The sequence below is a fragment of the Maylandia zebra genome, linkage group LG4, assembly GCF_041146795.1.
Source record: "Maylandia zebra isolate NMK-2024a linkage group LG4, Mzebra_GT3a, whole genome shotgun sequence".
NCBI lineage: Eukaryota > Metazoa > Chordata > Actinopteri > Cichliformes > Cichlidae > Maylandia > Maylandia zebra.
The window spans coordinates 19,314,939-19,341,176 of record NC_135170.1 but is presented as its reverse complement, the minus strand read 5'-3'; the positions used below and the strand labels follow the sequence as shown (position 1 = coordinate 19,341,176).

The following is a 26,238-nucleotide window of genomic DNA, read 5'->3' as shown; positions in this document are numbered from 1 at the left end:
TAAGCGCCTGCCAATCTAACCTCCAACCGCCTCCCAGTGCCTGTCTGCACCCCACTAATCACCCCCTGGGGTCTGTGCCATCTCTTGAACTCCGTGTCCTCAGCATAGTGTGCATTCAGGACACTTTATTTTGGTGCTGTGGGTTTCTTCTGCATAAAACTAAGAGCACAGGTTAGCTGCACGCCTCACTCACGTGTATGTGTGTGTACTCCGCTCCACATCGAGGAAGATTAATTTGGGCAAGAGGAAATTGTAAAGGACGGAGGCGCTGATTTGAAAGATTCGAAGGGTGACAGCCAAAAGGCTCGGAGGGCTTTAAGTTACCACACAACCTTGCCAAAATCGCAGGCAAACAAATGAAATGTAGCCACTGTGTTTGTTTGAACTGTGGGTGCTGAAAACTTGATGGTTTTTGGAGAAAATATTTTGATGAGAGAGAGCAAAATGAGATGTAATGTTCTTATTTTTGTCAGCAAACTAGCTTGTCATCAGGAAAGTTATCAGCATTGGACATTTTGTTTTTCAAAACAGAGGAGGAGAAGCGATAGGAAATGCTGGAAAAAAGCAGAGAGACCATGTAACTACAAGTTCATGGAAAATGACCAGGCTGCTTTTCTATAAGGAATATGGAATATTCCACTCTTACTGCTGTACATTAAACATGACATGCAAACGCATACTGACCCGAGCATCCTGACTGTGACTTCCTGAGACGATTTGCTGTCAAAGGGACGAGTGCCCTCCAAAGGATTGCATTAGTTTCCAGCCACAATGACATTTTGCTGGTCTCAGTAGATGCATGTGTGGGTGAATACCCAAGTCATTTCTTTAACTCTGTAATTGGGATTATTTTGATTGCACTAAAAGTTTGAGGGCTGAACTTTCTTTTGTTTAATGTATGAGATGACATGCCAGAGCTGGTTCACTTTATTTTCTTATGCATATTTTTTCCATTAGCAGCTTTTGCCCAGTTAGTTCCATATTTTGTACAATAGATTTATTTACTGGTGAACAGATTCATTAGCCATCGGTAGCTCAGTTTGTCCTTCGAGACAAATTGTGTCACTTGGGAGCCGTCTTAGTAGCTCAAAATGGATAGTGACATATAAACTGCATATACAAAAACACTTGTCAAGTCTAATTAAAAACACTTTAACCTAAAATCTGGTCATTTTATTGCAGGTTATACTTAATGCATGTGCAAGTTATGTAACATACGATGGTTGTCCATGACTTGGCAGGGCTGAGTTTGATTCATGGCTCTCCCATGACTTCCAGCCCATGTTTCCTCAGGCTAGAAAACTGCCACTTTGTGTCTTTGAGACGCCTGCAGTTTAACTATTTGGTGTGTGTCTTCTGGCTTCCTTGACAGACATAGTTGTGTATCATTTGCATAGCAATAAAAATGTATGCATTGCCTGATACTGATGATACTGCCTGGGGGAAGCATAATAATGTAGAGTGAACTGGTCCTAGCACAGAACCTTGTGGAACTCCATAATTAACCTGTGTGTGTAAGGACTCCTCATTTACATGAACAAATTAGAGCTCGTTAGATAGACATGATTCAAACCATTGCAGTGCAGTTGCTTTAATTCTTATGACATGAATCTCTGTAATAAACTATTGCGGTCGACAGTATTGAACACAGCACTGAGGTCTAGCAGGACAAGTGCAGAGACGAGTCCAACGTCAGAGCACTAAATCAGTGGAAGGTCTGAGAAATCAGAGAGAAACGCTGAGTAACTGTAACTTCCTGGATTCTTGCTGCCTGCCTGGCCTCAGCTCCTTGCAGTTAATTGTAATTTTTACATAAGGAGGATTTGTTTTTTTAAAACCTTGGGTTAGATTGAGGCCCCTATGTTAGCAGTCTTCACAAATAAAGCTCTATTTCTCTACCTGAAAGTAGATATTTTTTTTCTCCCCAGAAAATGACTGAAGTCAAGACAAAATTAGCCAAAAAAAGGCAGCACTAAGCTGTGTTCTGGGGTCTTCTCACCATTTCATATGTATATGTGGAAAGCTGTAGATGGTGAGAACAGCTGCAAGACCCAACACAGAACAGAGGATGCATCAGTGATAACAGACACTGTCACTGATACAGCCGGAAAGGTGAAGCTGGGGTGGAGGTGGGTTGCAAAACAGCTTGCAGGTTCACAAGTAACTGTGCAGCTTAAAGCAGCTTAAATATCACGCAAGATATGCGATTTGCCAGAGGGATGCACGGAAGGATATCAGATGAACTATCAGCTCATGTGGGCTTGCAATGAAAGCAACTAATCTGTCTGGATTGTGCATGAGCTTGACTTTATGGCCAGCCTGAACAATGCTACGATTTTAAGGTTAAACCATTATCACTTATATTGGTCTTCACAACACAGGTTATATCGCAAAACGTTATCACTGATCTCCAAAACAGTGTGCACTTTAATGGGAGCAGTTTGAAGTTTGGCAGACTAAGAAAGAAGACACACCAGTTTACATGTTTAACTGGTTTATGTGCACAGATGCTTCTCCATATTTTCCTCCTTGCAGTGACTACTGAAAGTGGCATTGGCAGGTGATGAAACTAGATCGCAGCTTGTTGAATAATTGAGCAGCGGCCTGCTGCGATGGATGGATCATGACCGGTTGTTAACCCTTTCACAGCCAGGGTGTGTGTTTGGGTCATGCCTACGTGTGTGCACTGCTATACCTGCCCTAGATTTCCTACAAAGAAACTTTAGATCCCCTGTGTGTGTGCATCAAGTGGCTTCCGTAGAGATTATTGTAAACTTAATAGCCTCTTTATGAGTCAGTCAGCCCTTTGAACCGTGAGACAAAAGAATGCAGTCTTTCATGCTGAATTTGTATTTCTAAAACAGATGTGGGAAGCTCTAAAATATGACAAGTGTCATGAAATTAAATAATAACGATATTCAGCTTATCATGTTTGTAAAACAAGCACACCCACTATTGTTGATAAATAGGGTGTCTACTGACCAAAGACATTACAATTGCATTTGGAAAAGAAAATTTCCACATGAATCTGTGCAAACCTGTTAGAAACTAACTGCACTGCCAGATGCTGTTAATCAAATGAACTTGATTAACTGATCATCAGCAAATGCGAGCACCTCTTTTAAAGCACAGGCTTTGCAGTTTGCAGGTCTGGAAGATTCAGGGGTGTGTTAATATGATGGTACAATCTTCTTAGGCGTGGACATCCCAACAAATTCACCCCAAGGTGAAACTGTGCAATGCTGAAGGAAACTGCAAAAAAAGAAGCTGTATCTAAGGCTTGTTCCGGAATTTACGTTTCCCAATTTTGCTTTAAGTTATAAAGTTATTTACATATGGCCTAATTATGATCCTTATTGCTTCTTTTAGAGAGGAGCGGTGCTTCAAAGGATAGTTGCAGATTTCTGTCAGAATCTGCAGATTTTACAGTACAAATAAAATGTTCAAATTTCTCCAACGTTGTCTTCCCAACAGTTTCACGGGATGGCCAGGAAGCATTCGCGATGTCTTCTCTGGCGTCTGTCTTGTGTCAGTGACGTAAAAGACTGATTTAATGCAACATGAACATTCAAACAGCAGTCGCTTTCTACAACATCAGATATGTATCGGTACCACATACGAAAGTGACCCAGATCGGATTTGAAAATATCGGATTTGTGCCATTCACACTGTCATACCATGATCGGATATGGGTCACATAGGGTCAAAAAAGTCGGATTTGATGCGCTTTCGCCTGCAGTGTGAACGTAGCCTAAGACTCTACTGACCTCGACTAGTATGCTACATGTTAAAGTTTATGACAGTTCAAAAAGATAGAAAAAGACTGAACAAGTACAACTTGTTTGGGAAGGCTGGCAGGCAAATGCTTCTTCTTGCTTAAAAAAAACATGGCTGTAATGCACACCGCCATGTTTGGTGAAAACCAAACACAGCATATCAGCACAAACACCTAATGCCAACTGTCAACCTGGTGGTGGAGGTGTGATGATTTGGGCTTGTTTTGCAGCCAGACAACCTGGGAACCTTTGAGTCACTGATTAAACCATGAACTCCTCTGTGTGCCAAAGCACTGTAGAGTGAAATCAGCCAACTAAAACTGGGCCAATCTTTGGACATGCACCAGGACAATGATCCCAAGTACAGCAGCAGATCTACAGCAGAATGGCTGAAAAAGAAAAGAATCAAGGTGTTGCATGGCCTAGTCAAAGATCAGACCTCAACCTGACTGATATTCGGTTGCAGGATCTAAAGAGAACTGTGAATAAACAATACCTGCAAACCTCAGTGAACTGAAGCAACACTGAATTAAAGAGTGGGCCAAAATTCCTCCACAATGATGTGAGAGAATGATAAAAGTAATACACAAAACAATGACTTCAAGTTACGGCTGCTGAAAGTGGTTCTACAAGGTTTTACAGAACTGCACAGAATCCCGTGAAAACGTTTAATTTTGTGCATCTATCAAATGTCAGTAATGGTTCAAATAAAACTTAACTTTAGAACAAGTTTATGGAAAAAATTGACATTCCGACAAAAAATACAATCTGGAACTAAACTAAATGTGCAGCTTATTTTTTCTTTTCCGTGGCCTTGGTGTAATTTATTTTATGACTTTCCATAACCCGACCAGAGTTCTTTCATGACCTAAAAAACTGTATCCCAGTTTGTTGTTGTTACTCCTCAGCTTGGAAACATTTTCACTGGAGTCGACAGTCTGTTTTCCAGCTGGGCATGCAATGCAGAAAATACCATAAGTGTTCAAAACACAAGAAAGCACCTCTGCTGTAATCATGTAGCAGCTGACCACTTAAAAAAAAGAAAAAGTTTGCATGTTTTCATACATAAGTATCTATGAGATTACATCAAAAAATACTCTAGTATAAGCAGCAATGTGCACAGCACAAGGAAGGAGCTGCTGCTCTTGTTTCCATGCATGCTTGTCCTTCGTCATCTGGGGAGGATCCTCACTTTTTTTTTTTTTTTTTAGCATGGAAAGATTTTTATCAGGGGTGTTTTGGAGACATCAATCATGCAATGAATTTGACACCCGTTGGAGCCGTGGAAAGAAATGCCTGCCTTTGTTTGTTCACTTTACTCGATAATAGCCACAATGATCTTTGTGTGCCACTGAGCATTTAACTATTTATTGTTCATCTTGATCCTGTCCTTGTTTTAATAGGCCTGCAGACATATTTACTTGACAAGTAGGAAAAGCCCCAGAGTTCCTGATAACCCTGTTCTGTTTAACTGCAGAAGTAATTAATTGCATTGTTGTACCGTGACATGGCATAATATGCCTGCGGTGAGAAAAAGAGGCCCTTCTGGGGCAGATAAAGTTTTCTTTAATGAATTGCGTTAGCGGGAAAGAGGTTAGTGGACAGCCATTTAGCTCAGGCTTGGCTTTCACTCTGACCTTTGTGGCCGACACCAAAACCTGCCTGTTTTATACCACGTGTTACAGTCTTGTTGACAATACATGTGTTGCTGAGGTCTTCTTCATTAAACCGAATCATGATTTACACACTTAGTTACATGGGTTAATAAATAAATGACATCATCGCTGAGTGAAATCCCCTCGAGTGGACACTGAAGCCAGAGTTGACCCAAATCTAACTTAAAATAATGTTCCACGACATTACATGCAAACACATGGGACTGATGCCATGGTTGACAAACAGGGACATAGAGACGGCAGAGGAACTAGTGGAGGCAATTCCTTCAATCAGGGCGCCTCAGTAACATGTTAAGTAACCTCACAGGACTAGATACAAGACTAACTATTGTGGACACACAGGTATAGAATCGAATATATATATATATATATATATATATATATATATATATATATATATATATATATATATATATATATATATATATATATTAGGGGTGCAACGATATTCGTATCGATATTGAACCGTTCGATACAGTGCTTTCGGTTCGGTACGCATATGTATCGAACAATACAACATTTGTAATTTATTTTATCAACTTTCCTTCTGACGATGCTGTCTGTGTTGAGCGCTCAGTGAATCTGTGTTCGACTACTCCGCCTAGGCTGCACTGTCGAGCGCAGATCCACTGAGCGCTCAACACAGACAGCATAGTCAGAAGGAAGAGCGCAGGGCAAGCTAGCAAGACAGAAGTTAAGCTCTCCTTGCAAGATGGACCTCCCCCACTCTCATTCAGATCTGGCGTTTGGAATTATTTTGGTTTTCATGTGACGTATGACCCTGAAGGTAAGCGAGTCATGGACTAAAGTAAAACAGTATGTTGGATGTGCCACGCAATGCTTAATTACATGGGTGGGAACTAGTGTGTTAGCGCAGTTAGCTCGTTAACGTGTTTGCCGTCTAGCCCCATGCACGGGGCGATCGGCGGTAGCTCGTTAACGGAGATTTGCCGTGTTGTGGCGTTAAGGTCATTTCAACGAGATTAACCTGAAAGCACTAGTGGGAACACAACGAATATGACTGCACATTTACGCCGACATCATCCTAGTGCAAAGACAAAAACAACAAGCATGCTACTAACTTTAGCCGAGTCATTTAGACCGCTGTTAGCACATGATTCTCCTTATGCTGCTGAGAATATAGCCCAGAAGAAGCGGATAGTATAGCTTTTATTTTGGAAAGAGACATTTCTCTGTAATAAACTCTCTTTTCCAAAGATGAGTGATTCCTCAATCAGATACAGGGCTCGCAAAATCGCTAGCCCGACGTCCTGGGGCTAGCGATTTTTTCAGTCGGGCTACCAAAATCTATCTCTTCCCTGCCCGTCGGGCTATTGTAGGAAGGAAAAATATATGTCAATGCTTTTGCATTCTTTCAGAAATGTAGCTGGGTAATTATGTCATTGGCATCGGTGAGCCACTGTCAATATGTGACATATTGAAGTCGCGTTTGAATTTGCGCTTGTTTTTTTGCTTTCACTTTGCAATCGTGCGAACTGTGTATAGAGAGCGACAGCACTGATCTGTGAGTGATGATAATTTGTGCACCAATTCCTCTGACATCGTCTTATTAATCGTTAGCTTACTATGCAAACATGACAAGTGAAATCTCCCGCAGCAAGCTTAAACATGTGAGAGGTTGATCGCGCAGAGAATCGCTGAGCTTATGTGAGTGCGTGTGTAAAAGCATTTCAGTTCTGCTGAGCCAAATAAGACAGGTCAGGGTGAAGAAGTGACAGCCAAAGAAAAGCTTACCACAAAACGGAGAAGTTATGACAAATCAGACTATAAGGCAAAAAGAAAGTGCAGCTTTATGGTTTCATGGACAAAAGAATTTCTGTTGCTGCGATATGACGAGCTAAATAACCAGGGCTGCACATAAGTGGTCCGCAGGTGCGCATTCGCTGTCAAAATAAAAAACACGCACAAGGGTTAGGGTTAAATTTAAAAACTGTACTTTTGAGTTAAAATATATATTTATAATTTTAATAAATGACAAATTAAAAATGCATGAACATTTTTTTGTATCGAAAAAATATCGAACCGTGACACCAAAGTATCGAACCGAACCGAACCGTGAATTTTGTGTATCGTTGCACCCCTAATATATATATATATATATATATATATATATATATATATATATATATATATATATATATGTATATGTGTGTGCCTGTCATGGAAGGACAGGCCCCTGCACGGTATGTACCACCGGCAGATAGAGGAGGTGGCTGATATCCAGAAATCCTACCAGTGGCTGGACAAAGCTGGACTGAAAGACAGCACAGAGGCACTAATCATGGCAGCACAAGAACAAGCTCTGAGCACAAGATCCATAGAGGCTGGGGTCTATCACACCAGGCAAGACCCCAGGTGCAGGCTGTGTAAAGATGCCCCAGAGACAATCCAGCACATAACAGCAGGGTGCAAGATGCTAGCAGGCAAGGCATACATGGAACGCCATAACCAAGTGGCCGGCATAGTAAATGGCCTGTAAATGGCCTGTATTTATATAGCGCTTTACTAGTCCCTAAGGACCCCAAAGCGCTTTACATATCCAGTCATCCACCCATTCACACACACATTCACACACTGGTGATGGCAAGCTACATTGTAGCCACAGCCACCCTGGGGCGCACTGACAGAGGCGAGGCTGCTGGACACTGGCGCCACCGGGCCCTCTGACCACCACCAGTAGGCAACGGGTGAAGTGTCTTGCCCAAGGACACAACGACCGAGACTGTCCAAGCCGGGGCTCGAACCGGCAACCTTCCGATTACAAGGTGAACTCCCAACTCTTGAGCCACGATCGCCCTTCCCTCTCTTTGTTACCATCCGACTACACTTCTCCAGTCCGAACGACATTCCAATGTCATTGCTGTATAGCCTGGTAGTGTGGATCAGTGAATCGATGTCTCGTTCACGCTTGGCATACAGCTTGATGTCATCCATGTACAGGAGGTGGCTGACAACTGCTCCGTTCCGTAGTCGGTATCCGTAGCCAGCCTTGTTAATGATCTCACTGAGGGGGTTCAGGCCTATGCCTGAATATATATATATATATATAAGGGGTGCAACGATACACAAAATTCACGGTTCGGTTCGGTTCGATACTTTGGTGTCACGGTTCGATATTTTTTCGATACAAAAAAAAGTTCATGCATTTTTAATTAGTCATTTATTAAAATTATAAATATATATTTTAACTCAAAAGTACAGTTTTTAAATTTAACCCTAACCCTTGTGCGTGTTTTTTATTTTGACAGCGAATGCGCACCTGCGGACCACTTATGTGCAGCCCTGGTTATTTAGCTCGTCATATTGCAGCCACAGAAATTCTTTTGTCCATGAAACCATAAAGCTGCACTTTCTTTTTGCCTTATAGTCTGATTTGTCATAACTTCTCCGTTTTGTGGTAAGCTTTTCTTTGGCTGTCACTTCTTCACCCCGACCTGTCTTATTTGGCTCAGCAGAACTGAAATGCTTTTACACAAGCACTCACATAAGCTCAGCGATTCTCTGCGCGATCAACCTCTCACATGTTTAAGCTTGCTGCGGGAGATTTCACTTGTCATGTTTGCATAGTAAGCTAACGATTAATAAGACGATGTCAGAGGAATTGGTGCACAAATTATCATCACTCACAGATCAGTGCTGTCGCTCTCTATACACAGTTCGCACGATTGCAAAGTGAAAGCAAAAAAACAAGCGCAAATTCAAACGCGACTTCAATATGTCACATATTGACAGTGGCTCACCGATGCCAATGACATAATTACCCAGCTACATTTCTGAAAGAATGCAAAAGCATTGACATATATTTTTCCTACAATAGCCCGACGGGCAGGGAAGAGATAGATTTTGGTAGCCCGACTGAAAAAAATCGCTAGCTCCGGGACGTCGGGCTAGCGATATTGCAAGCCCTGTATCTGATTGAGGAATCATGCATCTTTGGAAAAGAGAGTTTATTACAGAGAAATGGCTCTTTCCAAAATAAAAGCTATACTATCCGCTTCTTCTGGGCTATATTCTCAGCAGCATAAGGAGAATCATGTGCTAACAGCTGTCTAAATGACTCGGCTAAAGTTAGTAGCATGCTTGCTTTTTTTTGTCTGCTTCCACTTGTCTTTGCACTAGGATGATGTCGGTGTAAATGTGCAGTCATATTCGTTGTGTTCCCGCTAGTGCTTTCAGGTTAATCTCGTTGAAATGACCTTAACGCCACAACACGGCAAATCTCCGTTAATGAGCTACCGCCGATCGCCCCGTGCATGGGGCTAGACGGCCAACACGTTAACGAGCTAACTGCGCTAACACACTAGTTCACACCCATGTAATTGAGCATTGCATGGCACATCCAACATACTGTTTTACTTTAGTCCATGACTCGCTTACCTTCAGGGTCATACGTCACATGAAAACCAAAATAATTCCAAACGCCAGATCTGAATGAGGGTGGGGGAGGTCCATGTTGCAAGGAGAGCTTAACTTCTGTCTCGCTAGCTTGCCCTGCGCTCTTCCTTCTGACTATGCTGTCTGTGTTGAGCGCTCAGTGGATCTGCGCTCGACAGTGCAGCCTAGGCGGATAAGTCGAACGCAGATTCACTGAGCGCTCAACACAGACAGCATCGTCAGAAGGAAAGTTGATAAAATAAATTACAAATGTTGTATTGTTCGATACATATGCGTACCGAACCGAAAGCACTGTATCGAACGGTTCAATATCGATACAAATATCGTTGCACCCCTAATAAATATATATATATATATATATATATATATATATATATATATATATATATATATATATATATATATATATATATATATAAAAAAAATGTGAAAACACGGCTTCACATCTGAGAGTGTAAAGGAAAGACTTGAAATCTTCAGAAACCCATCTGAGGATAGTTTAATGGGACTTTACCAAATTAAGAAAATTGCTGTGTCTCCGACTTGCAGACCACAACGACTCTGCCTTCAAATTGCGTGTGTGTATATATATGTGTGTGTGCGCCCTACGTGCAGCTGCTTCAAGTGTTGCTCAAGCAGAGAGGGAAAGAGCAACTCAGGCCAGTTTACAGTGGGTGAGAAAGACAGGAGTGAGGAGGGGAATGAGAGAAAAGAGAATTGAAGGCCAACTGAAGGGAAGCAGAGGGAGGGTTTGTGGCTTGTAAAAATGAAACTGGAGGAAAGTGGGTTAGAAAAATAAGCAACAGAAGAGAGCACTGGTCAAAGAGATGATGCACAGGACATCAAGGGCAGGGAGAAAGGCAGCGCTAGAGACAGAGAGAAAAGAGAAAGAGTGAAGACTGGCCAGAGATTTAAATAGCTGATGGGTTTTCCTGCTGATTTTGGTGTTGTTATTGTGTAACAGCAGCGGAAGTGTTTGGTTTGTGTGTCCAGTGCTGCTTTACCAGGACAGAGCTGCTTAGATCTGTTTACAAAATCCTTTGCTCAGCTTCACTGCATGTGTGTGTGTGTGTGTGTGTGTGTAGGTGAGTAATACGTGCAGCACCTGCTCTTTAAGTGTTTCCTGAGAACATAACTCCTGACTCCCGAGCAGCGTGATTAGACTGGAAAATTGTAACCTGGAAAAACTGCATCAGTCATAGATGAAGTTTTCCACAGGCTTTATCATCGGTGACTGCTTGGACTCTTTGGAGGAATTTTGGGGAGATGAATACTAACTGTTAAAGGTTCATATTTTTTAACACTAATTGTTTAAACCATCCTGAGAATACAGTGGGAAGATTAATAACACTCTCTTATCAGAACAGCAGATATGAGGAAAGCCAGTAAGTCTGCATACCACCAAATTAAAGCTAGGAAAAGGACACACTTTATATTATTTATTGTCACCGTGTCCAATAATCAGGAAAAAACTTTGTTTGCTATTTCTCTGGAGGTTATGCTCTGCGTTATTTCTTGGCTTTGAGAAATTAATAGTTTCCCCTCGTTGTTTGTCTGCTGGCCAAGAAAGACAAAGAAAAGTTAACATGCTAATTAGTGGTGATGGTAGGCAAGTAGAGATGGGAACCAAGAACCTTGAAGTTCCAGTAGAGAACTGGTTCCCAGCAGTCCAGTTCCTTGAAATTGTCAGTCTGTTTTACTATTGATTTCACCTATTAGTTCTGCTTGCACTTGCACTACATATTCAGTTGATTTCAGCTCCCGTGTTGCAGGAGGACGATAGTGGCCGGTCTGCAGAGTGGATATGGACATAACTTTTATTTTTATTGCACAAAAGGATGACAGAGTGATGCTAAAGTGGAAACTGCATCCAGAACATAAACAACTGCATTATGCCGCTAAAACAACTTCAGCTCTTTGCATTCACCTGCACAGACAGCATGCTAATTTAGATAACATGCTAACTCTAAGCTAGCCGAGAACCCAGAGCGATGCTAAAGCTATTGCTGTTCTAACAATGCTAAGCTATGCTGGCTGGCTGCTGGTTCCACATTTACTAGCATGAGAGTGGTCTCGAGCTCCTCAGCAAGAAAGCAACAACTATTTAAAAAACAGAACTTCATTTCAGGGACAACAACAGCATACATGCTAAACAAAATCACGAGTTATAATTTTAAAAAGCCACAGCTGATGACTCCACATGCCTGCTGTCACATGGCTGCACAGTCAGAATTTCATGTCAAATGTAAGTCATTAGCACAAATGAATTCAGGCTCTAAATGACCATTTGAAATTCATGAACTCGCATCTGACTGAGACTCTGTGATTGTGTCTGGTTTCCACTGGTAACAGCTCCTTCTAAGTATCTGTAGGGCTTGAGAGGTTACAGTAGTGCTTTCATTTAACGATCTTTAAATATGTACTGCAGTGATTTATTACTTTTTCCATAAAAAATGTATTCACTCCCTAGAATTCAAGCTATGAGTACAACAGATGAATAGAAAAGCATTTATTAGCCTGGAATTACACCGCAATGCAGAAAAAAACACTTACATATGAGCTTCCTGTGATTTTTTTTGTCATGCTGACTTAAATAGGTGATTAAGCAAGCATGGATGCTGATATCTGTTGTCATTTAACACCTGCTGAAGATGCCTGCAGTTCAACTGTCAGACTGAAGCTGTAAGTAGGTGCAAAACTCCTGTGAGTGCTAACATATTGTGCAGTAATTTTGTAGCTGGGGGCCTTTGCTGTCACCAAGCCCAGACGAGAGCATGATGGATATGAAGGCACTCAGCTTGACTCTTCTTAATAAGCACAGAAATAGCTTTGATGCAGAGGCAATTAAACAACCCTCTGAAATGTCATTGCAGGCTGGAAAAAAGGCAAACTACCAAAACATTTGACAAGAAATACAGTTCTCTGACAACCTTACAGAGTTTTAGAAAGCTACTGAAATAATAACATTATTATATTATATATTATATCAGACTGTTGCATATTATTCTTTTGTAATGCTGATCTAAATCAGATCAAATTAATGTAAATTTCTCTTTTGACGGGCATAAAATAGCATTTTATTTGCTGCATATCTCCGCACGGCATGCAGTGTGTGCTTAAAGAAACTGGGGAAAAGAACAAGTGGAATGTTTACAGAGCTACCTACAGCAGATGAACAGTATCTGGAAGTCATGTTCTTTAAAAATAGGAAAAAATCTCAGCCGTCAGCTGATCCATCTGCTGTTCACTAAAGCCTCATCAGAAACTGTCTCAGTGGAAGGTTGGCTCTCAAGAAACCATTTTTAAGGAAGGGAAACAGGGAGAGAAAGCTGAAGTATGTCAAATTACACAAGAGCTGGACTGAAAATTAGTGGCAACAGGTCTGATGGAGCCATGAATCCAAATCTAAAATGCACAAAGACTGTGCTGAATAAAGGTATTCACACCATATATTGACTTTCAAGCTTGTTAGAATTGTACAGACTCCATTTTTGCCCTAAATGTTGTATTTCCAAGTACGTTTGCACATGTTTCAATAAATCACTGCACCTTTTTCCCATTTCCTGAGGAAATGATAACAAACTGAGTGGTGGCTCAAGACTTTTGCACAGCACTGTATGTGATGGGCCGGCTGTGTTTCCTGATGTTGTGATTTCATTGGAAACAAATGTGACCTTTGGAGCAAATCATCCATGAGAGCCGCTGCATGTAGCTGATGGGATTCTCACTGCCCGATTTCACTACAGAAGGAAAAACATCAAACACACTGACTGTCCAAAAGGATTTTCCAGAGAGCAGACTCTTTGCCTCAGTGATTTCAGCGTCCTGAATCCTAACAGTGATCTGTCGTTGTTTCATTTTCACAGTCATGCATGAGGTTAGTGAAACTATGCAAAGCCAGAAAGCACAACAGGTGGTTTAAGCCCCCCTTACAGAGTTTCGCTATCTCTCACTATCTTTCTTCACCTCATTCTTCCTTAATCTCCTGTTTGCTTTGCATTTCACCCTCCATGCCATGATAACTTATGCCAGCTTTCTGCTCAAGTATCACATCCAGCATGAAGAAACTGGCAGAAAAACAAAAAGCTTGCTTCTACATACATTTAAATGCCATTTCAAATTATGGGCCAATGTTGACGCATTTGGTGGTAATGTGATGATGTATGTGTTAGAAAGAGGCAGTGATGTTTTAAAGGTTGGGGCAGTTATTTTCTCTACCCTCTGGTTGTTTTCCCACCTTCAAATTCATGTAAAAAATTCTCTCCATTTTGTGTTTTTGCTGTGTGATGGGACGGCCGTGAGTGATGTAACGTTTGGATGAGTGCGTCCACACCCCTGTTATCAGTGCGTGGCAGATATCCCTCAACTCTCAGAGGTGACGGTTGTGGTTTTGCGTGTGTTTTTCACAGTGTCCAAGAAACTGTTTGAATGAGCAGAGCTTAAACAAGTAGTTTATCTATTGATTACAAAATAGAACGTTTATCAGTTTAAGTCATTTTCAAGCAAAAAAGTAACAAAAATTCTTTGAAATTGAATTCGTGATTTAATTTAACATTTTATGTGTATTTTATTTTTAAACAAAACAAGACATTCGACCAGGTTTTGGATAATTATCAGTCATCCAAAAATAGAAAGAAGTTCTACAAGTTACCGACCTATATATGTGCATGTATTACAACAGTCATATCATGGAGATACAAGCATGATCCGTGCTGGATGCCTCAACACAGACTTTGAACATGGCGTGGTTGTTGGTATGGCACGGGCTAATCTGGGTGTTTCAGAAACTGCTGACCTACTGGGATTTTTCTCCACAACCATCTCTAGGGTTTACAGAGAACACACAACAAATTGAAGCAGATGGGGTAGAGTAGCAGAAGACCACACCGGATGCCACTCCTGTCAGCTAAGAACAGGAAACAGAGGATACAGTTCACATGGGCTCACCAAAAGGGGACAATAGACGATTGGAAAAAACATTGCTTGGTCTGATGAATCTCAATTTCTCCTGTGATATTCTGATATTAACATAGGCTTGACCTCACCTCACATGCAGGTGAGGTCAAGCCTCCTCCTCTTGTTTGTCACTACTCAAGCATCCTTAGAATTCCCAGTTGATCCATAAGGAAGCAAAACCTCTCTCCCATTACTTGACTCCCACAGACAGAGCAAAAGATGGCTTCAATTAAACAGGTCTGAGATGTGTAAGCTGAGTAAAACAGAGCAAGGCCAGTGGGACGTCAGATGTGTTTTTCAAAGTGTGTGTGTGTGACCTCTGTGAGGATCGATGTATGGGAATAGATGCTGGCCTGCAGCTGTGAGTGTAGCAGATATAAAGAGGAGTGTTTCAGGGAAGCAGCAGAGATGTGACAGCAAGTCTGCATCAAACAAAAAGCTCTCTTTACTACTTTCAAGGACTTCTCACTCAACAGAATAATTTCTTGCTGCTTGCTTTTTGAGTTCTCTGTATGTTACAATGTTTCTGTCTCTTTCTCTCATATTTTTTGCCAGCACTTTGCGTGGGCAGTGCACTGTTCGATCCTCACCCTGGCTGCGGCCGACCTACTGTACATTCCAACATCCAACAACTGACATTTAAAAGATGACATTAAGAAAACTGAGACAGAGAAGCAGAACAGAGTGTTCATTACCCAAACAGAAAAGATTTATCTGTGAGAGAACTCAAAATCGCAAATTAAATATCAGAGTTAATGGTTTCAGGAAAAGCTTTTGGATGCTAGTCCCCGATGATTCAAAGATGGCATCGGATCACAGGTCTGTTTTTAACATTCAGGCCAGTAAGGGCTACACAAAAGTAGTACAATCTATAAATAAAGCTGAGGATTTGGGTCAAGCATCTTAATTGCCACAGATATGATTTTTAGATAGCAAGAGTTCAGTTCTTTCATAATCCATCCACGTATGGCTTTGGTAATTTGTTAAGTCATTAAAAAGAGCTACAAAGTGCTCCACAGAGAAAAGGCACAATATATTAAAAAACACATGGGAATCAGTTAATGCAGATACTTTATATAAACAATATTTTGTTTTAGTGGAGACTTCAAGGAAGTTGCTGAATAGGAAAAACAGATGTTGGACAGATTTAAGCTTGTAGAAAAGGGACAACAAGCAGAGATTTGCTGCAGGATCTGAAGTTCAGTTAGCCACATACCGCATCAAGAGCTCACCATCAGTGACCTTAATATAGTGCTGAAATCAGGCCATGAAGTGGTTTCAATATTGTTCTAAAATAAACTGAAACCAATGAAAAAAAGAAAAAAAAAACACATAAGATATATATTACTAACTTTATGAGCCATGAAGGCCAGAGACCAAAAGCTCTGCCCCCTTTAGTTTTTAGCCAGACAAAATCCCCCTGCCCAAGGATCTAAAGGTACTGGTATGTGCATATGGTATTAAAAGGTCACAGGGGGACCTAACAAGTAAATGGACAAGTAAAAAGTCTATTTCAGTAATCTAGATGTTATGAAATACTACTCTTTGTTTAGCAATATGGTGCTCAAAATAGTAGGACTTCACTACACCAGCACTGCACCAATAACATCAGATTTAGACATAAAATGCCAAAAAAGAGAAAAGTCCGTAAAATTCAACCTGCATGTCCTGCTGGATTAGTTTATACAGCTGATCTCAGTTCTAGTCAGCCTCAGCTGAACATTATTTATGTATCCAACTGGAAAACCCCATATAAATTTAAGTTACTTCAGCCTCTCTACAGTTGCTGCAAGCCACTATGCAACCCATCTCCAGTCCAGGTCGCCGTTTCCAGGCTTTTCCTGCTTTAAGTTAATCAGTGTCAAGTCTGCTGTCCGCTATGGCCGCGCTGTTCTGTACCAGAGAACCACATGCATATGCTTTCTACTTTTGTGTATGCAGAAGCAGGGAGTGCCCAGAGCAGTCTTACTGCCAAATGTACATAACTGCGATCTTCTTTTGATTCAAAGCGTTCTTAACAATAAAGAGCAGTGTCAAAACACCTTTTAAGGTTTTCTAGGTGACAAATTCAGAAAAGAGCATCTACTATATAAAATGCATAACCAGACATTTTTGTATCTAATTCATTTTAGGTAACTCTACATCGCTTAAACTGTCCATCTGGCGAAGTGTTCAGGTCAACATCCACTGGTTTAACTGGGAAACAATTTGAATACATTATCAGCTCTGCATAGGGAGAGATAATACAAGAAGCACACAGCTGTGCTCACTCTCACATACCCACCCACACACATTTAACACAGTACTCTCAGTTGTTCATGTCTCTCTGGCATTACCCACCTTCAATTTCTGTGTTGCAATTCCCCAAAATACATAGCCTACACATACCATCGTTCCCCACTAGTGACCCTTCCACATCCTACGTGATCCCACTCCAGGAATTAAGTTTACTCTCTCTCTCACACACACAGAATCAGGACCCTTGATGTAACAACATTGGTATTCAAAGCAGGGGGTGGAGGGTCTTGTACACTAGCTCCAGATGTTGGTAAGAGTCACTCACTCTCGCCAACTTACAGTAAAAAGTAAATTAGTTTCAAACTCTTCATAAGCATGAAACATCTGTTTAGAAGACGTCAGTTTAAGGGAGATTAAACAAAAAAACGCCATAAAAGAAAACTCTGCAGAGTACCTCACACAAACTGCTGCCTCTGTGCAGCCCTTTGCAGTAACAGACACCCCCAAATGGCTCGCCTTGTCAGAGCAACAACTTCTCATCTGTTTGCCCCTCACAGTACACCTTAGAGGAGGGCAATCCTGCAGGTTATGACACGGGCTGAAGTGGCGACTGCAGGACCCCCAGACAAATCCTGTGCTCTGTGCTGTTACATTGGAGCTGACAGGAAACATCTTTTTCCTATTATCCCGGGCAAAATGAGAGGCTGAACCAGAGAACAGGACATGTGACTCCCACTGAGTCAGAGCTGAGCCGTGGTCTCATTTTCTGTTGTTAAACTAATGGCCAGAAATAATCATTTTTAGGAGGCAGAGACCAAGAAGCAAAAGGGGCATTTAAAATACAACATGTCAAACAAGGAAAGAGACAAGCCTGCCTTGTCGTGACGGTTTACAACATCTGCAGAGAGACAGAGGAAAAGCAGATGTTTTTCTTGCCTTTGCGGATCTGTTTAAGGTTAAATACACAGAGATGTACATTACTGCTAAAAGCACCTCTACTGTTTTCGTCTGTTTTATCCATACAGAGAACACTGATGGCAGATTTCTTTTACACTCCTCACCCCTCTGACCTCAAGCCCTGACTTTTAAACATCGTGATGTCTGTCCATAATTATCTCACAAAATGGTTTTCACTCAAACGACTACGACAATCTGCATTTTCTAAAACGGTTTAGTGTATTTCTAGCGACCGGTCCCAAGCCTGGATACATGGGTCTGTTTAAGTTCGTTTAAGAGGATTTTTAGTCTAAGTTGTTGTTGTGGTTTTCTCACTATAATATAGAGTCTTTACAATGGTCATAATGGTTTGATGGAAGTCAGAATTTAGGGCGATGCAACTGCCTGTTGAACAAATATGCACATGTGCATGTTTGTCCTTGCACCATCATCATCATCATCATCAAATTGTTAATATGCCAAACTTGATCATGCAAATGTTTCACGATCAGATGCAGAATACCCTCACATACCACGCCCCTCCTCTCTGTAACTGTTTTGACAGATGCATCTCCACAGGGAACAGGTGATCTCTACAAGACGTCTGCAAATCTTTTACATTTTTATTTAAAAACAAGCTTCTCAGTGGGCTAGAAGCAGGATCAGTCATCTGCTGTTGCACTGTTTCATACTGATCAGTATCTGAATGGGACATGTTGTTAAGTATCAAATCACCTGGAAACAGAACTATTAAAGTTACAGCTCAGATGTTGCATCATGTACCGGGAAAGCTGTAAAACTTCTCTCCTCCTTTTCTTTGTTTTCCACATATAGACTTTTTGTGCCAAATTTAGCCGTGTGTATGTTTCCTGCACGCTAAGTGGTGTCACTGTGACCGTCACCATAGCAATGACTTTCTCTGTGTTTCCTAACAAGCCTGGTGTCAAACCACCCCGGAGTCCAGCGGGACTGGAAAGACCAACAAAAGGCTGCAATATATTTATGTGTGTCGGAGGCTTCACCATGAACAAAAGAGGAAAATTCCAGCCAGGGAAAGGTGAACAACAGAAACAATATCCACTCTGAAATGCAGCAGTTTCCACAGATGAGGTAATGCAAGCAGTCCTCTCCCCCCAAACTTTCTATATTACACTTAAAAAACAAACAAACAACTTAGTATGCAATCCCAGTACACCACGGGTTAATTCCTAATCTCAGTGCCAACAAACACCAGCTAGCTCTACTCTATGTATACATGCTGCTTTCTCTGCAAGCTCTTTTGCAACCCACCTCCAACCACAGCTCCTCATTCAAGTCTTGTCTGCTGTCACTTTTCTTTGTAGCAGGGTGCTGCTGCAACCATACAGTCCCTGGCCACTTTATTAGATACATTTATCTAGCTGCTTTTTAATAATGTAATTATCTAAACAGTCAACCACATTTCAGTGCATTTAGGGATGAATAACATGACCAACTCTTTATGATCACAGTGTAGTCATCTTCTGTTAGCTGCTTCCAAAATGCACTATGTTACAAAGCTCAGACCATCTAAACCTGGTTTCTTGAACACGACAATGATTTCACTGTCACCAGATCTCAGTCCAATAGAGCACCTTTGATATGATGGCGCTAGAGATTCCTGTCATGGATGTACAGCCGATGTACAACTCTGCAGCAACTGTGTGACGCTCTCATCTGAATATGGACCAAAATCTCAGAGGAAGGTTTCCAGCACCTTGTTGAATCTGTGCCATGAAGAATTAAAGGCAGCACTGAAGGCAAAAGTCCAACCCAGTACTAGCAAGGTGTAACTAATGAACTGGGAAGTGATATCCTTCACTGGCTGTTCTAGGTAAATGTGTACGTGAGCATGCATGTCTGTGTGTGTGCTTGTTTCAAAACAGGTTCTGGAGAGAAAGTGAAACCCAATGCTTCATCTTTAAGGTTTAGTGTTAATGACACACACATAACACACCTCACCGCATGTGTGTGTCTGCAAAGGAGGGAAAGAGGAGCTCGTGGACGGAGCACAGACACCTCAGGTGTGTGCTGAGGTAAGACGACGCAGCTTAACCTAAACTGCTGATGCTGCTGTCCTTGAAGCCTTTATTCTGCTCTCCCAGGAGCAGGCACAGGCAGTAGGATCACTGTTTCTGCTAGAGGCTTTCTACACAGTCTAGTGGCTGCTATTGTGCCAACAGGCCAAAGATTTTAGGAGAGATGGAAACGAATATTGTTTCAGAGACCAAAAATAAGCTACTTTCTTCTGATCTTCAATCAAAGAGGTAGAAAAACAAAATGCCTTTAATGTGGTTCTGTAATTCAGTTACTCACTTTAAGTGGGCAAAAGTAGCTGAAAGCTGAGAACGGTGCTCAGTGATAGTGACACTTCTCTCTAATGCTGAAAAGGGCAACAAAACAGCCGTTACCAGGCAAAGGTGTCATGATCTACTTATGTTAGGAGAGATTTGATGAACACAAAAAAATTGTCTGCTTCTTCATTTTTTTTTGTTTTTGGTCATATATATATATATATATATATATATATATATATATATATATATATATATAGGATATTGATTTAGAATGCATGCACACACACAGCCAGTCCATCCATCGCTCAGCCGTCGCCCTCTCGACTCCTTCTGCTGTACCACAAATCAAGAGAGAAGTAAACATGAGAGGAATGCAAAGGAAAAAAGCAACCTGGGGGATGAGCGGCCATAAAACAGAGGGAAAATACAGACAGTGTCATGTAACCTGGGGAACACATGCACAAACACACAAATCCCTCTCATGGGGATATTTATTGGGGAAATGTGAAAGTAATTACAGTTGCAGAAAAAAGTTTATGTCATGTTTCTTACGCATGTAGCGATTTTAGGCTATTAGACCTGCATGATCTGTGGCTGTCGAAGCTTCTATTCGTTCAGCAGACAAGGGGATATTAAAAAAAACACAAGCTGTAATAAAAGTTTGGCATTTGACGGACATAGTTTGAAACTGAACTGATCATGGCCCAGATTTTCCCTTTGCAGCTGACACACTGGGACCTCCTACACCTCCCCTCCCATCCCCTAACAATAATTTTGTGATTTTTGTTGCTGTAAATAAAAAGTACAGTGCTCTCACTGAGTTAGTTAGCAGTAGGTTCCAACTTTGAAACCCATTTTGAGCCATACTTGTCTACGTTTAGGAAAACTGGCACCATTGAACAGGCATGAAGTGAATTCCTGTTCTTTTTGGATAATTTTCGTATTGAAGAAAACATAGGATCTTTCTCAAGTCCTTTTATGTTAATATGTTATTTTAAAGGTGTTTTTTTCGTGGATTCAGAGGTAAGTCTATCTATTTTAGGTCACAATGCAGCTCTGACGTCACCTCATCTGCCCTTTCTCCCATCGTACAGCAGGAGGAAACTGTCTGTGGCAGAGTTCTGAAAACTAGAAGGTGTGTTTGTTGGTGAGGGGCAGCGCATGGGTTCAGGAGCCAGGGCACTCTTTTCTTACATGTGCTCATTTGGACATTACACTGAATTTTCATTGGGAAGCTAGCATGGTATTATTCCTGAAATCTGGTACGTACCCAGCTTCACCAGGTAATAGCTCGAAAATGAACAATGTACGTGTGCAAAACCGGCTATAGCTTGAAATTTGTGATTTTCACTGAATATACAAACATAATCTGCACAAAGTGAACTGAAAGTGCAAATTAAAAACAACAGTAACATAAAACAGCTTGGGGGTCAGGTATCCAATTAAAAAAAAACATCCCCAGCAGGAGGCTAGACCCTGGAAACACACTGTGTACATGCACAACCCATCTTTCTCCCTCATTGTGTGACTCCTTTGCACTGCAAAGAGGAGAGAGCACTTCCTGAAACTTCTTCTTCCAAAGCTCAAGGTTAGCACTGGGTGTGGTTCCTTCTATCTGCTCTGTCTCTAGTTCCCTCTCCTACCTTCTCTTAAAAAAGTGAAACCTATGAGGAAATTTGCTTAGCTCAGCGGTCTGGCTCTCCTGCTTTGATGAGCAAAAAGAAACTTTTACAAGAATCAAAAACAAAGAATTGGGAGGAGTATTTTACTATGTATTTTTATAGTTTATTCTTGTCTCGGTTATTCTGTGTTTCTTCGGTGGTCTGTGTGTTTTTCCCCTCCACTTTCATTGTTGTAAACACCAAACAAGGGGACGTGCTGCATCAGCAGGCTGTGCCAATAGTCTGCATATGTCCGAAGAAGTCCGATTCTTTGGAGGCTCACAGGAATCAGTCAGGCCACAGAGGAACTCTTCATTGCGCCAGTAAAAATAGAAAGAAGCTGATTATCTGTCACGGTGCCTGAGCAAATGAAGTCGTTTCAGTGAACTGTTGATACATCAACAGGTTTCCTTCGTTTTTTATTCGGAACCACAGATGCCTTTTTTTGGCTCATCTTGCTGAGCTTTTCTTCAATTCTTTCATTAGACTCATTAAGACAGAAAAGAGAAACGAGAGACCGCTGAGCAATTCCTGAACCGAGTACTAGGATTTCTCCCCACAGGTCAAAGCCAGAGCTGGACAAAAGACACACACACGCAAACACACGCATCCAAGATTTAACTGATTGGGCCTGTCACTGCTCTGGTAGAAGGACTGCCTGAGTGCTGCTCACATATTGGCAAGGCAAGCCTAAGTGAAAACACATGTTGTGTAAATGCAGAGAATAGAAGTTGAGCCTCGGCCTCCCCCCAATAAAGACCATTTGAAACCAAATCCGATCAGATCTCAGAGCGTTCCAGGAGAGACAGAGCGGGCGGAAACGCTTCCTGTTTTTCAGGACAAAGGGGAGTAATAATAAGCAGTGAATCCAAAAAAAAAAGAGAAAATAAAAAGTATCGAATGCTTACTACAGGTTAGGCAACCAACTGTGACAGCGATCCTGTAACTGTCCTGTAAAAACACTCGATCTACAACCTTTCAAAATATAGGCAGGTCATTATTTTTCATGTATTGCAACTTTTTTATTTTCAAGATTTCTGTGGATTTTCTTTTTGCAGAGTTACTACGTTGCCTGGTGCCAGATTCCTAACCTCTGACCTTTCACATCCTCTTTGACCTCTAACACAACATCTGGAATGCTTCACCCGCATTCATTGCATTCACACGTAACAACGCAGACTGTGGAACCTGAATGTTATCTACGTATCTGATCAAAAACTGGCAAAGCGACAAGAAAACAAGTCTAGGGTGAAAGCATGCTGAGGAGAGTCTATTCAAAGTGATGACTCAGTCACTACCTTCCATCTGTTCTAATGCAAAGTGCGTATTTTTAACTCTCGGGTGTGTTCAAGCAGACAAATCTCTAAGAATTTTCTATGATGACTGGCTCGAGAAGCTTGACAGTTATTTGTGGGTTTACTGGGGAGCTGGTTCACACTGAAAAAAAGAAAACACACTCTTTCTGTAAGTTTTAAATTCTTTTGTTGTTAGACAGATATCTCCTTAACAAGCCTGGAAACACACATATTAGTGCTTTAGTAAGCGTGTAGTGTGACCATTGTGATGATCCAGCACGTCCTTACCTTCTTTGCAGCCTTAGACGGTGACCTCCTAGTGGGCTTCTGCACCTGGTCGCTCACTGTGACGGGCTGCTTAGACAGAGAGCCGTTCTCCCGCTTCTTGGAGGGGGAAGATGGTGTTGACGATGGTGCTGGAGAAGGAGACACAGGTGGAGAGGAAGAGGAGGAAGGATTTCCAATTCTAAGGACGGCCATATCCTCTGTTGCTGTGAGGCGCAGGCTGCGTAGGCTTTCATAGGTCTCAGAGTCAACCACCAGCAACCTGGTCTTGTTGTCCATGGCCTTAATCCTCTGTACCACCTGAGGAATGGAACATCGAACGTTTGGTTTGAATACATTAAATTCTCTACAGTTTGGCAGCAGATAATTAAATGCTACTCCTATGAAGGGTTAGTCCCAATCCATCCATCAAGGACTTGTTTAATATATAATTACTGACCATTATATTAGGCTGTATACACCTTTTAACATGCAGGCCTGTGATTTGCATCTTTATTTTAGGAAAAATGCTGTATAAGCAACGTTTTGAAAAAGGCGATGGCTCTAGGTTTTTGGGGTATGTGTGTTCCTTTAACTGAATTTCTTAACATAACTTTGTATTTATTTGGTTCTTACTGTTTGACAAAGCAACTGTATCAACTGATCCATCAGTTTTTCTAACCATTTATTCCCATACATCTGTAGTGGGAATATAGTGGGAAGCGATGTTTTCAAAACTGACAATTATCATTGTCGTTGTTATAGATCATTGTCATATGAGCAGGAATATGAGGCTCCTTAGAAACACCTGGGTGGCAGATTTGTTCCCTGAACTTCAAACACAATAGTCAGAGGGTTTGTTTTCGTCTTTCAAGCTGCAACAAACCTAATATACAGCACACAGAGAGGAGGCTGGTGCTGATCTTCCCCCGTGTGCCTGCAAGCTTGTGAAAATAATTATCTGAGCCTGCTGACTCTATCTGACCACCAGCCAGGCCTTGCAAATAGAGGAGCACACAGTTTGTTAAGATCTTATTTACAGGGACCGGTTTATATTTAAGCTCAGGCCACTGACTAGAGACTTGCTGATTTGTTGAATTTCACTAGGAAAAAAAAACTGCAAGGGAAGGAATACAGCCTGCGTAAAGTTCTTGCTCAGCGCGCCCCTTGTTTCCAAACAAAATGTTTTGTAATTCAATAACCTGCAGACCTCTGGTCTGTGACGCCGAGTGGAGGAGGAGGCTATGCGCCACCGTGTCAGGATGTCTGCATCAGCCAGTGTCACCTGTTGATGTAGCCCCTGCTCAGCCAGCTAAGACACAAGTTAAATAATAAACACATCTACTTGCCTGATGGTGCGTCTCCTTCTCCACGTTTACTCCGTTCACTGCGACCAGCCTGTCACCGGCACGCAGCCCTGACGCTTCTGCGGGGGAGCCAGCCTCCACTTTGCGGATGAACTGGCCGCTCTTTCCTTTCTCGCCATGCAAGTGAAATCCATACCCGTTCTCCCCTTTTGTCATGACACAAAGCCGCGGTTTCCCCACTTTGGCCATTTCCCCCTTTGTCAGTTTAAAGCTTCTGAAGTGTTCAAGTAAAATATAACAACAACAGCAACAACAATAATAATAACAATAAATGGAAATATTGGAGTTTAGGAGAGCGACTGCAGGGCTGCTAAACTTCTTGGAGAAAACATATCTGGCTGACACGCGCGCTCTCCCAGTACAAAAACACAAAGTGGAACAGCCACAGATGCGCTTCAGAACAAGAAGAAAAAGAAAAAAAATAGTGCATGCAAGAAGCAGCAAAGTGTAAAACTTCAGGTAACGAAGCAACAGCAGCAGATCCTGTGTCTTGTATCCAAGCTGAAGCGCACGGCTCAAAGACTCCAACAAAAACCCGACGGGCGCGCACAGACTTCAGAGCCCCCGACAGCGCACCATTACTGTTACTGCAGACGTCGAATAGACTGCCGGGTCCTCTCCTCTCACTGGAAATTTCTCCATAACAACAGTTCGGAGAGCATACGCTGAGTACAGTTTGCTCTGGGTTAGAGCCGCGTGCGCAATAGCACCACCTCTTCCCAGACCGCTTACCTGCTCTCACTGTTTTGGGCAGGGAAGGAGGACTAAAAATGATACAACATTGCCCCTGGGTGGCAGGAAATGGTTTTGAACGGTGTCCTAAAAATAATGAAAACACCCAGCTATTTGGATTCTCACTCTCAATACATCCAACTGGTAGCCTAATTGTAATGGGTCCAGACAACAGTTCATCTAAAGTTTCGGAGCCGTTTCATAACATATTATTATTCAAATAAATGTCATAACTGTGCTACTAAAATACCCACTAAAATCTAACTGATGAGCCCAAAGCTTTTAGTAAGTAGGCCGTTTCAAATACAGTATCCTTATACTATCCTTAATTAAGTATCCTCATTAATGCAGACCAGGGATGTCAAACTCATTGTACATTGAGAGTCTTGTCTAACGACTCTAACTGCACATTCATTAACTTAATATAAAACATAAGAAAGTGGAATTTCAACAGAATGCCTCAGTTTTTCTACATGTTAAAGAGATTATGATGTTATAAATCAAATACATCTGTCAGCACGACTCTTTGGACTTTACAGACAAATTACTGGTGACTCATTGGCCAGACTATCCTGTAGCTGTAAAACAAAACAGCCCTTGTTATTA

General features: G+C 41.6%; 1 protein-coding gene across 2 annotated transcripts in view; it reads right to left on the bottom strand.

Moving 5' to 3' along the window:
• Positions 1–25,647, bottom strand: part of LOC101474506 (Na(+)/H(+) exchange regulatory cofactor NHE-RF2) — a 40,326-nt gene extending 14,679 nt beyond the window's left edge. The window contains exons 1-2 of one of the 2 annotated variants that reach the window (XM_004558459.5): positions 24,883–25,647; positions 23,558–23,854 (exon numbers count right to left, since the gene is read on the bottom strand). In XM_004558459.5, the coding sequence (XP_004558516.2) occupies positions 23,558–23,854; positions 24,883–25,089 (504 nt within the window). In that variant the 5' untranslated portion in view covers positions 25,090–25,647. The remainder of the gene's footprint in view (positions 1–23,557; positions 23,855–24,882) is intronic. The other variant, XM_004558460.4, reaches the window with a different exon arrangement.
• Positions 25,648–26,238: the final 591 nt, after the last annotated feature.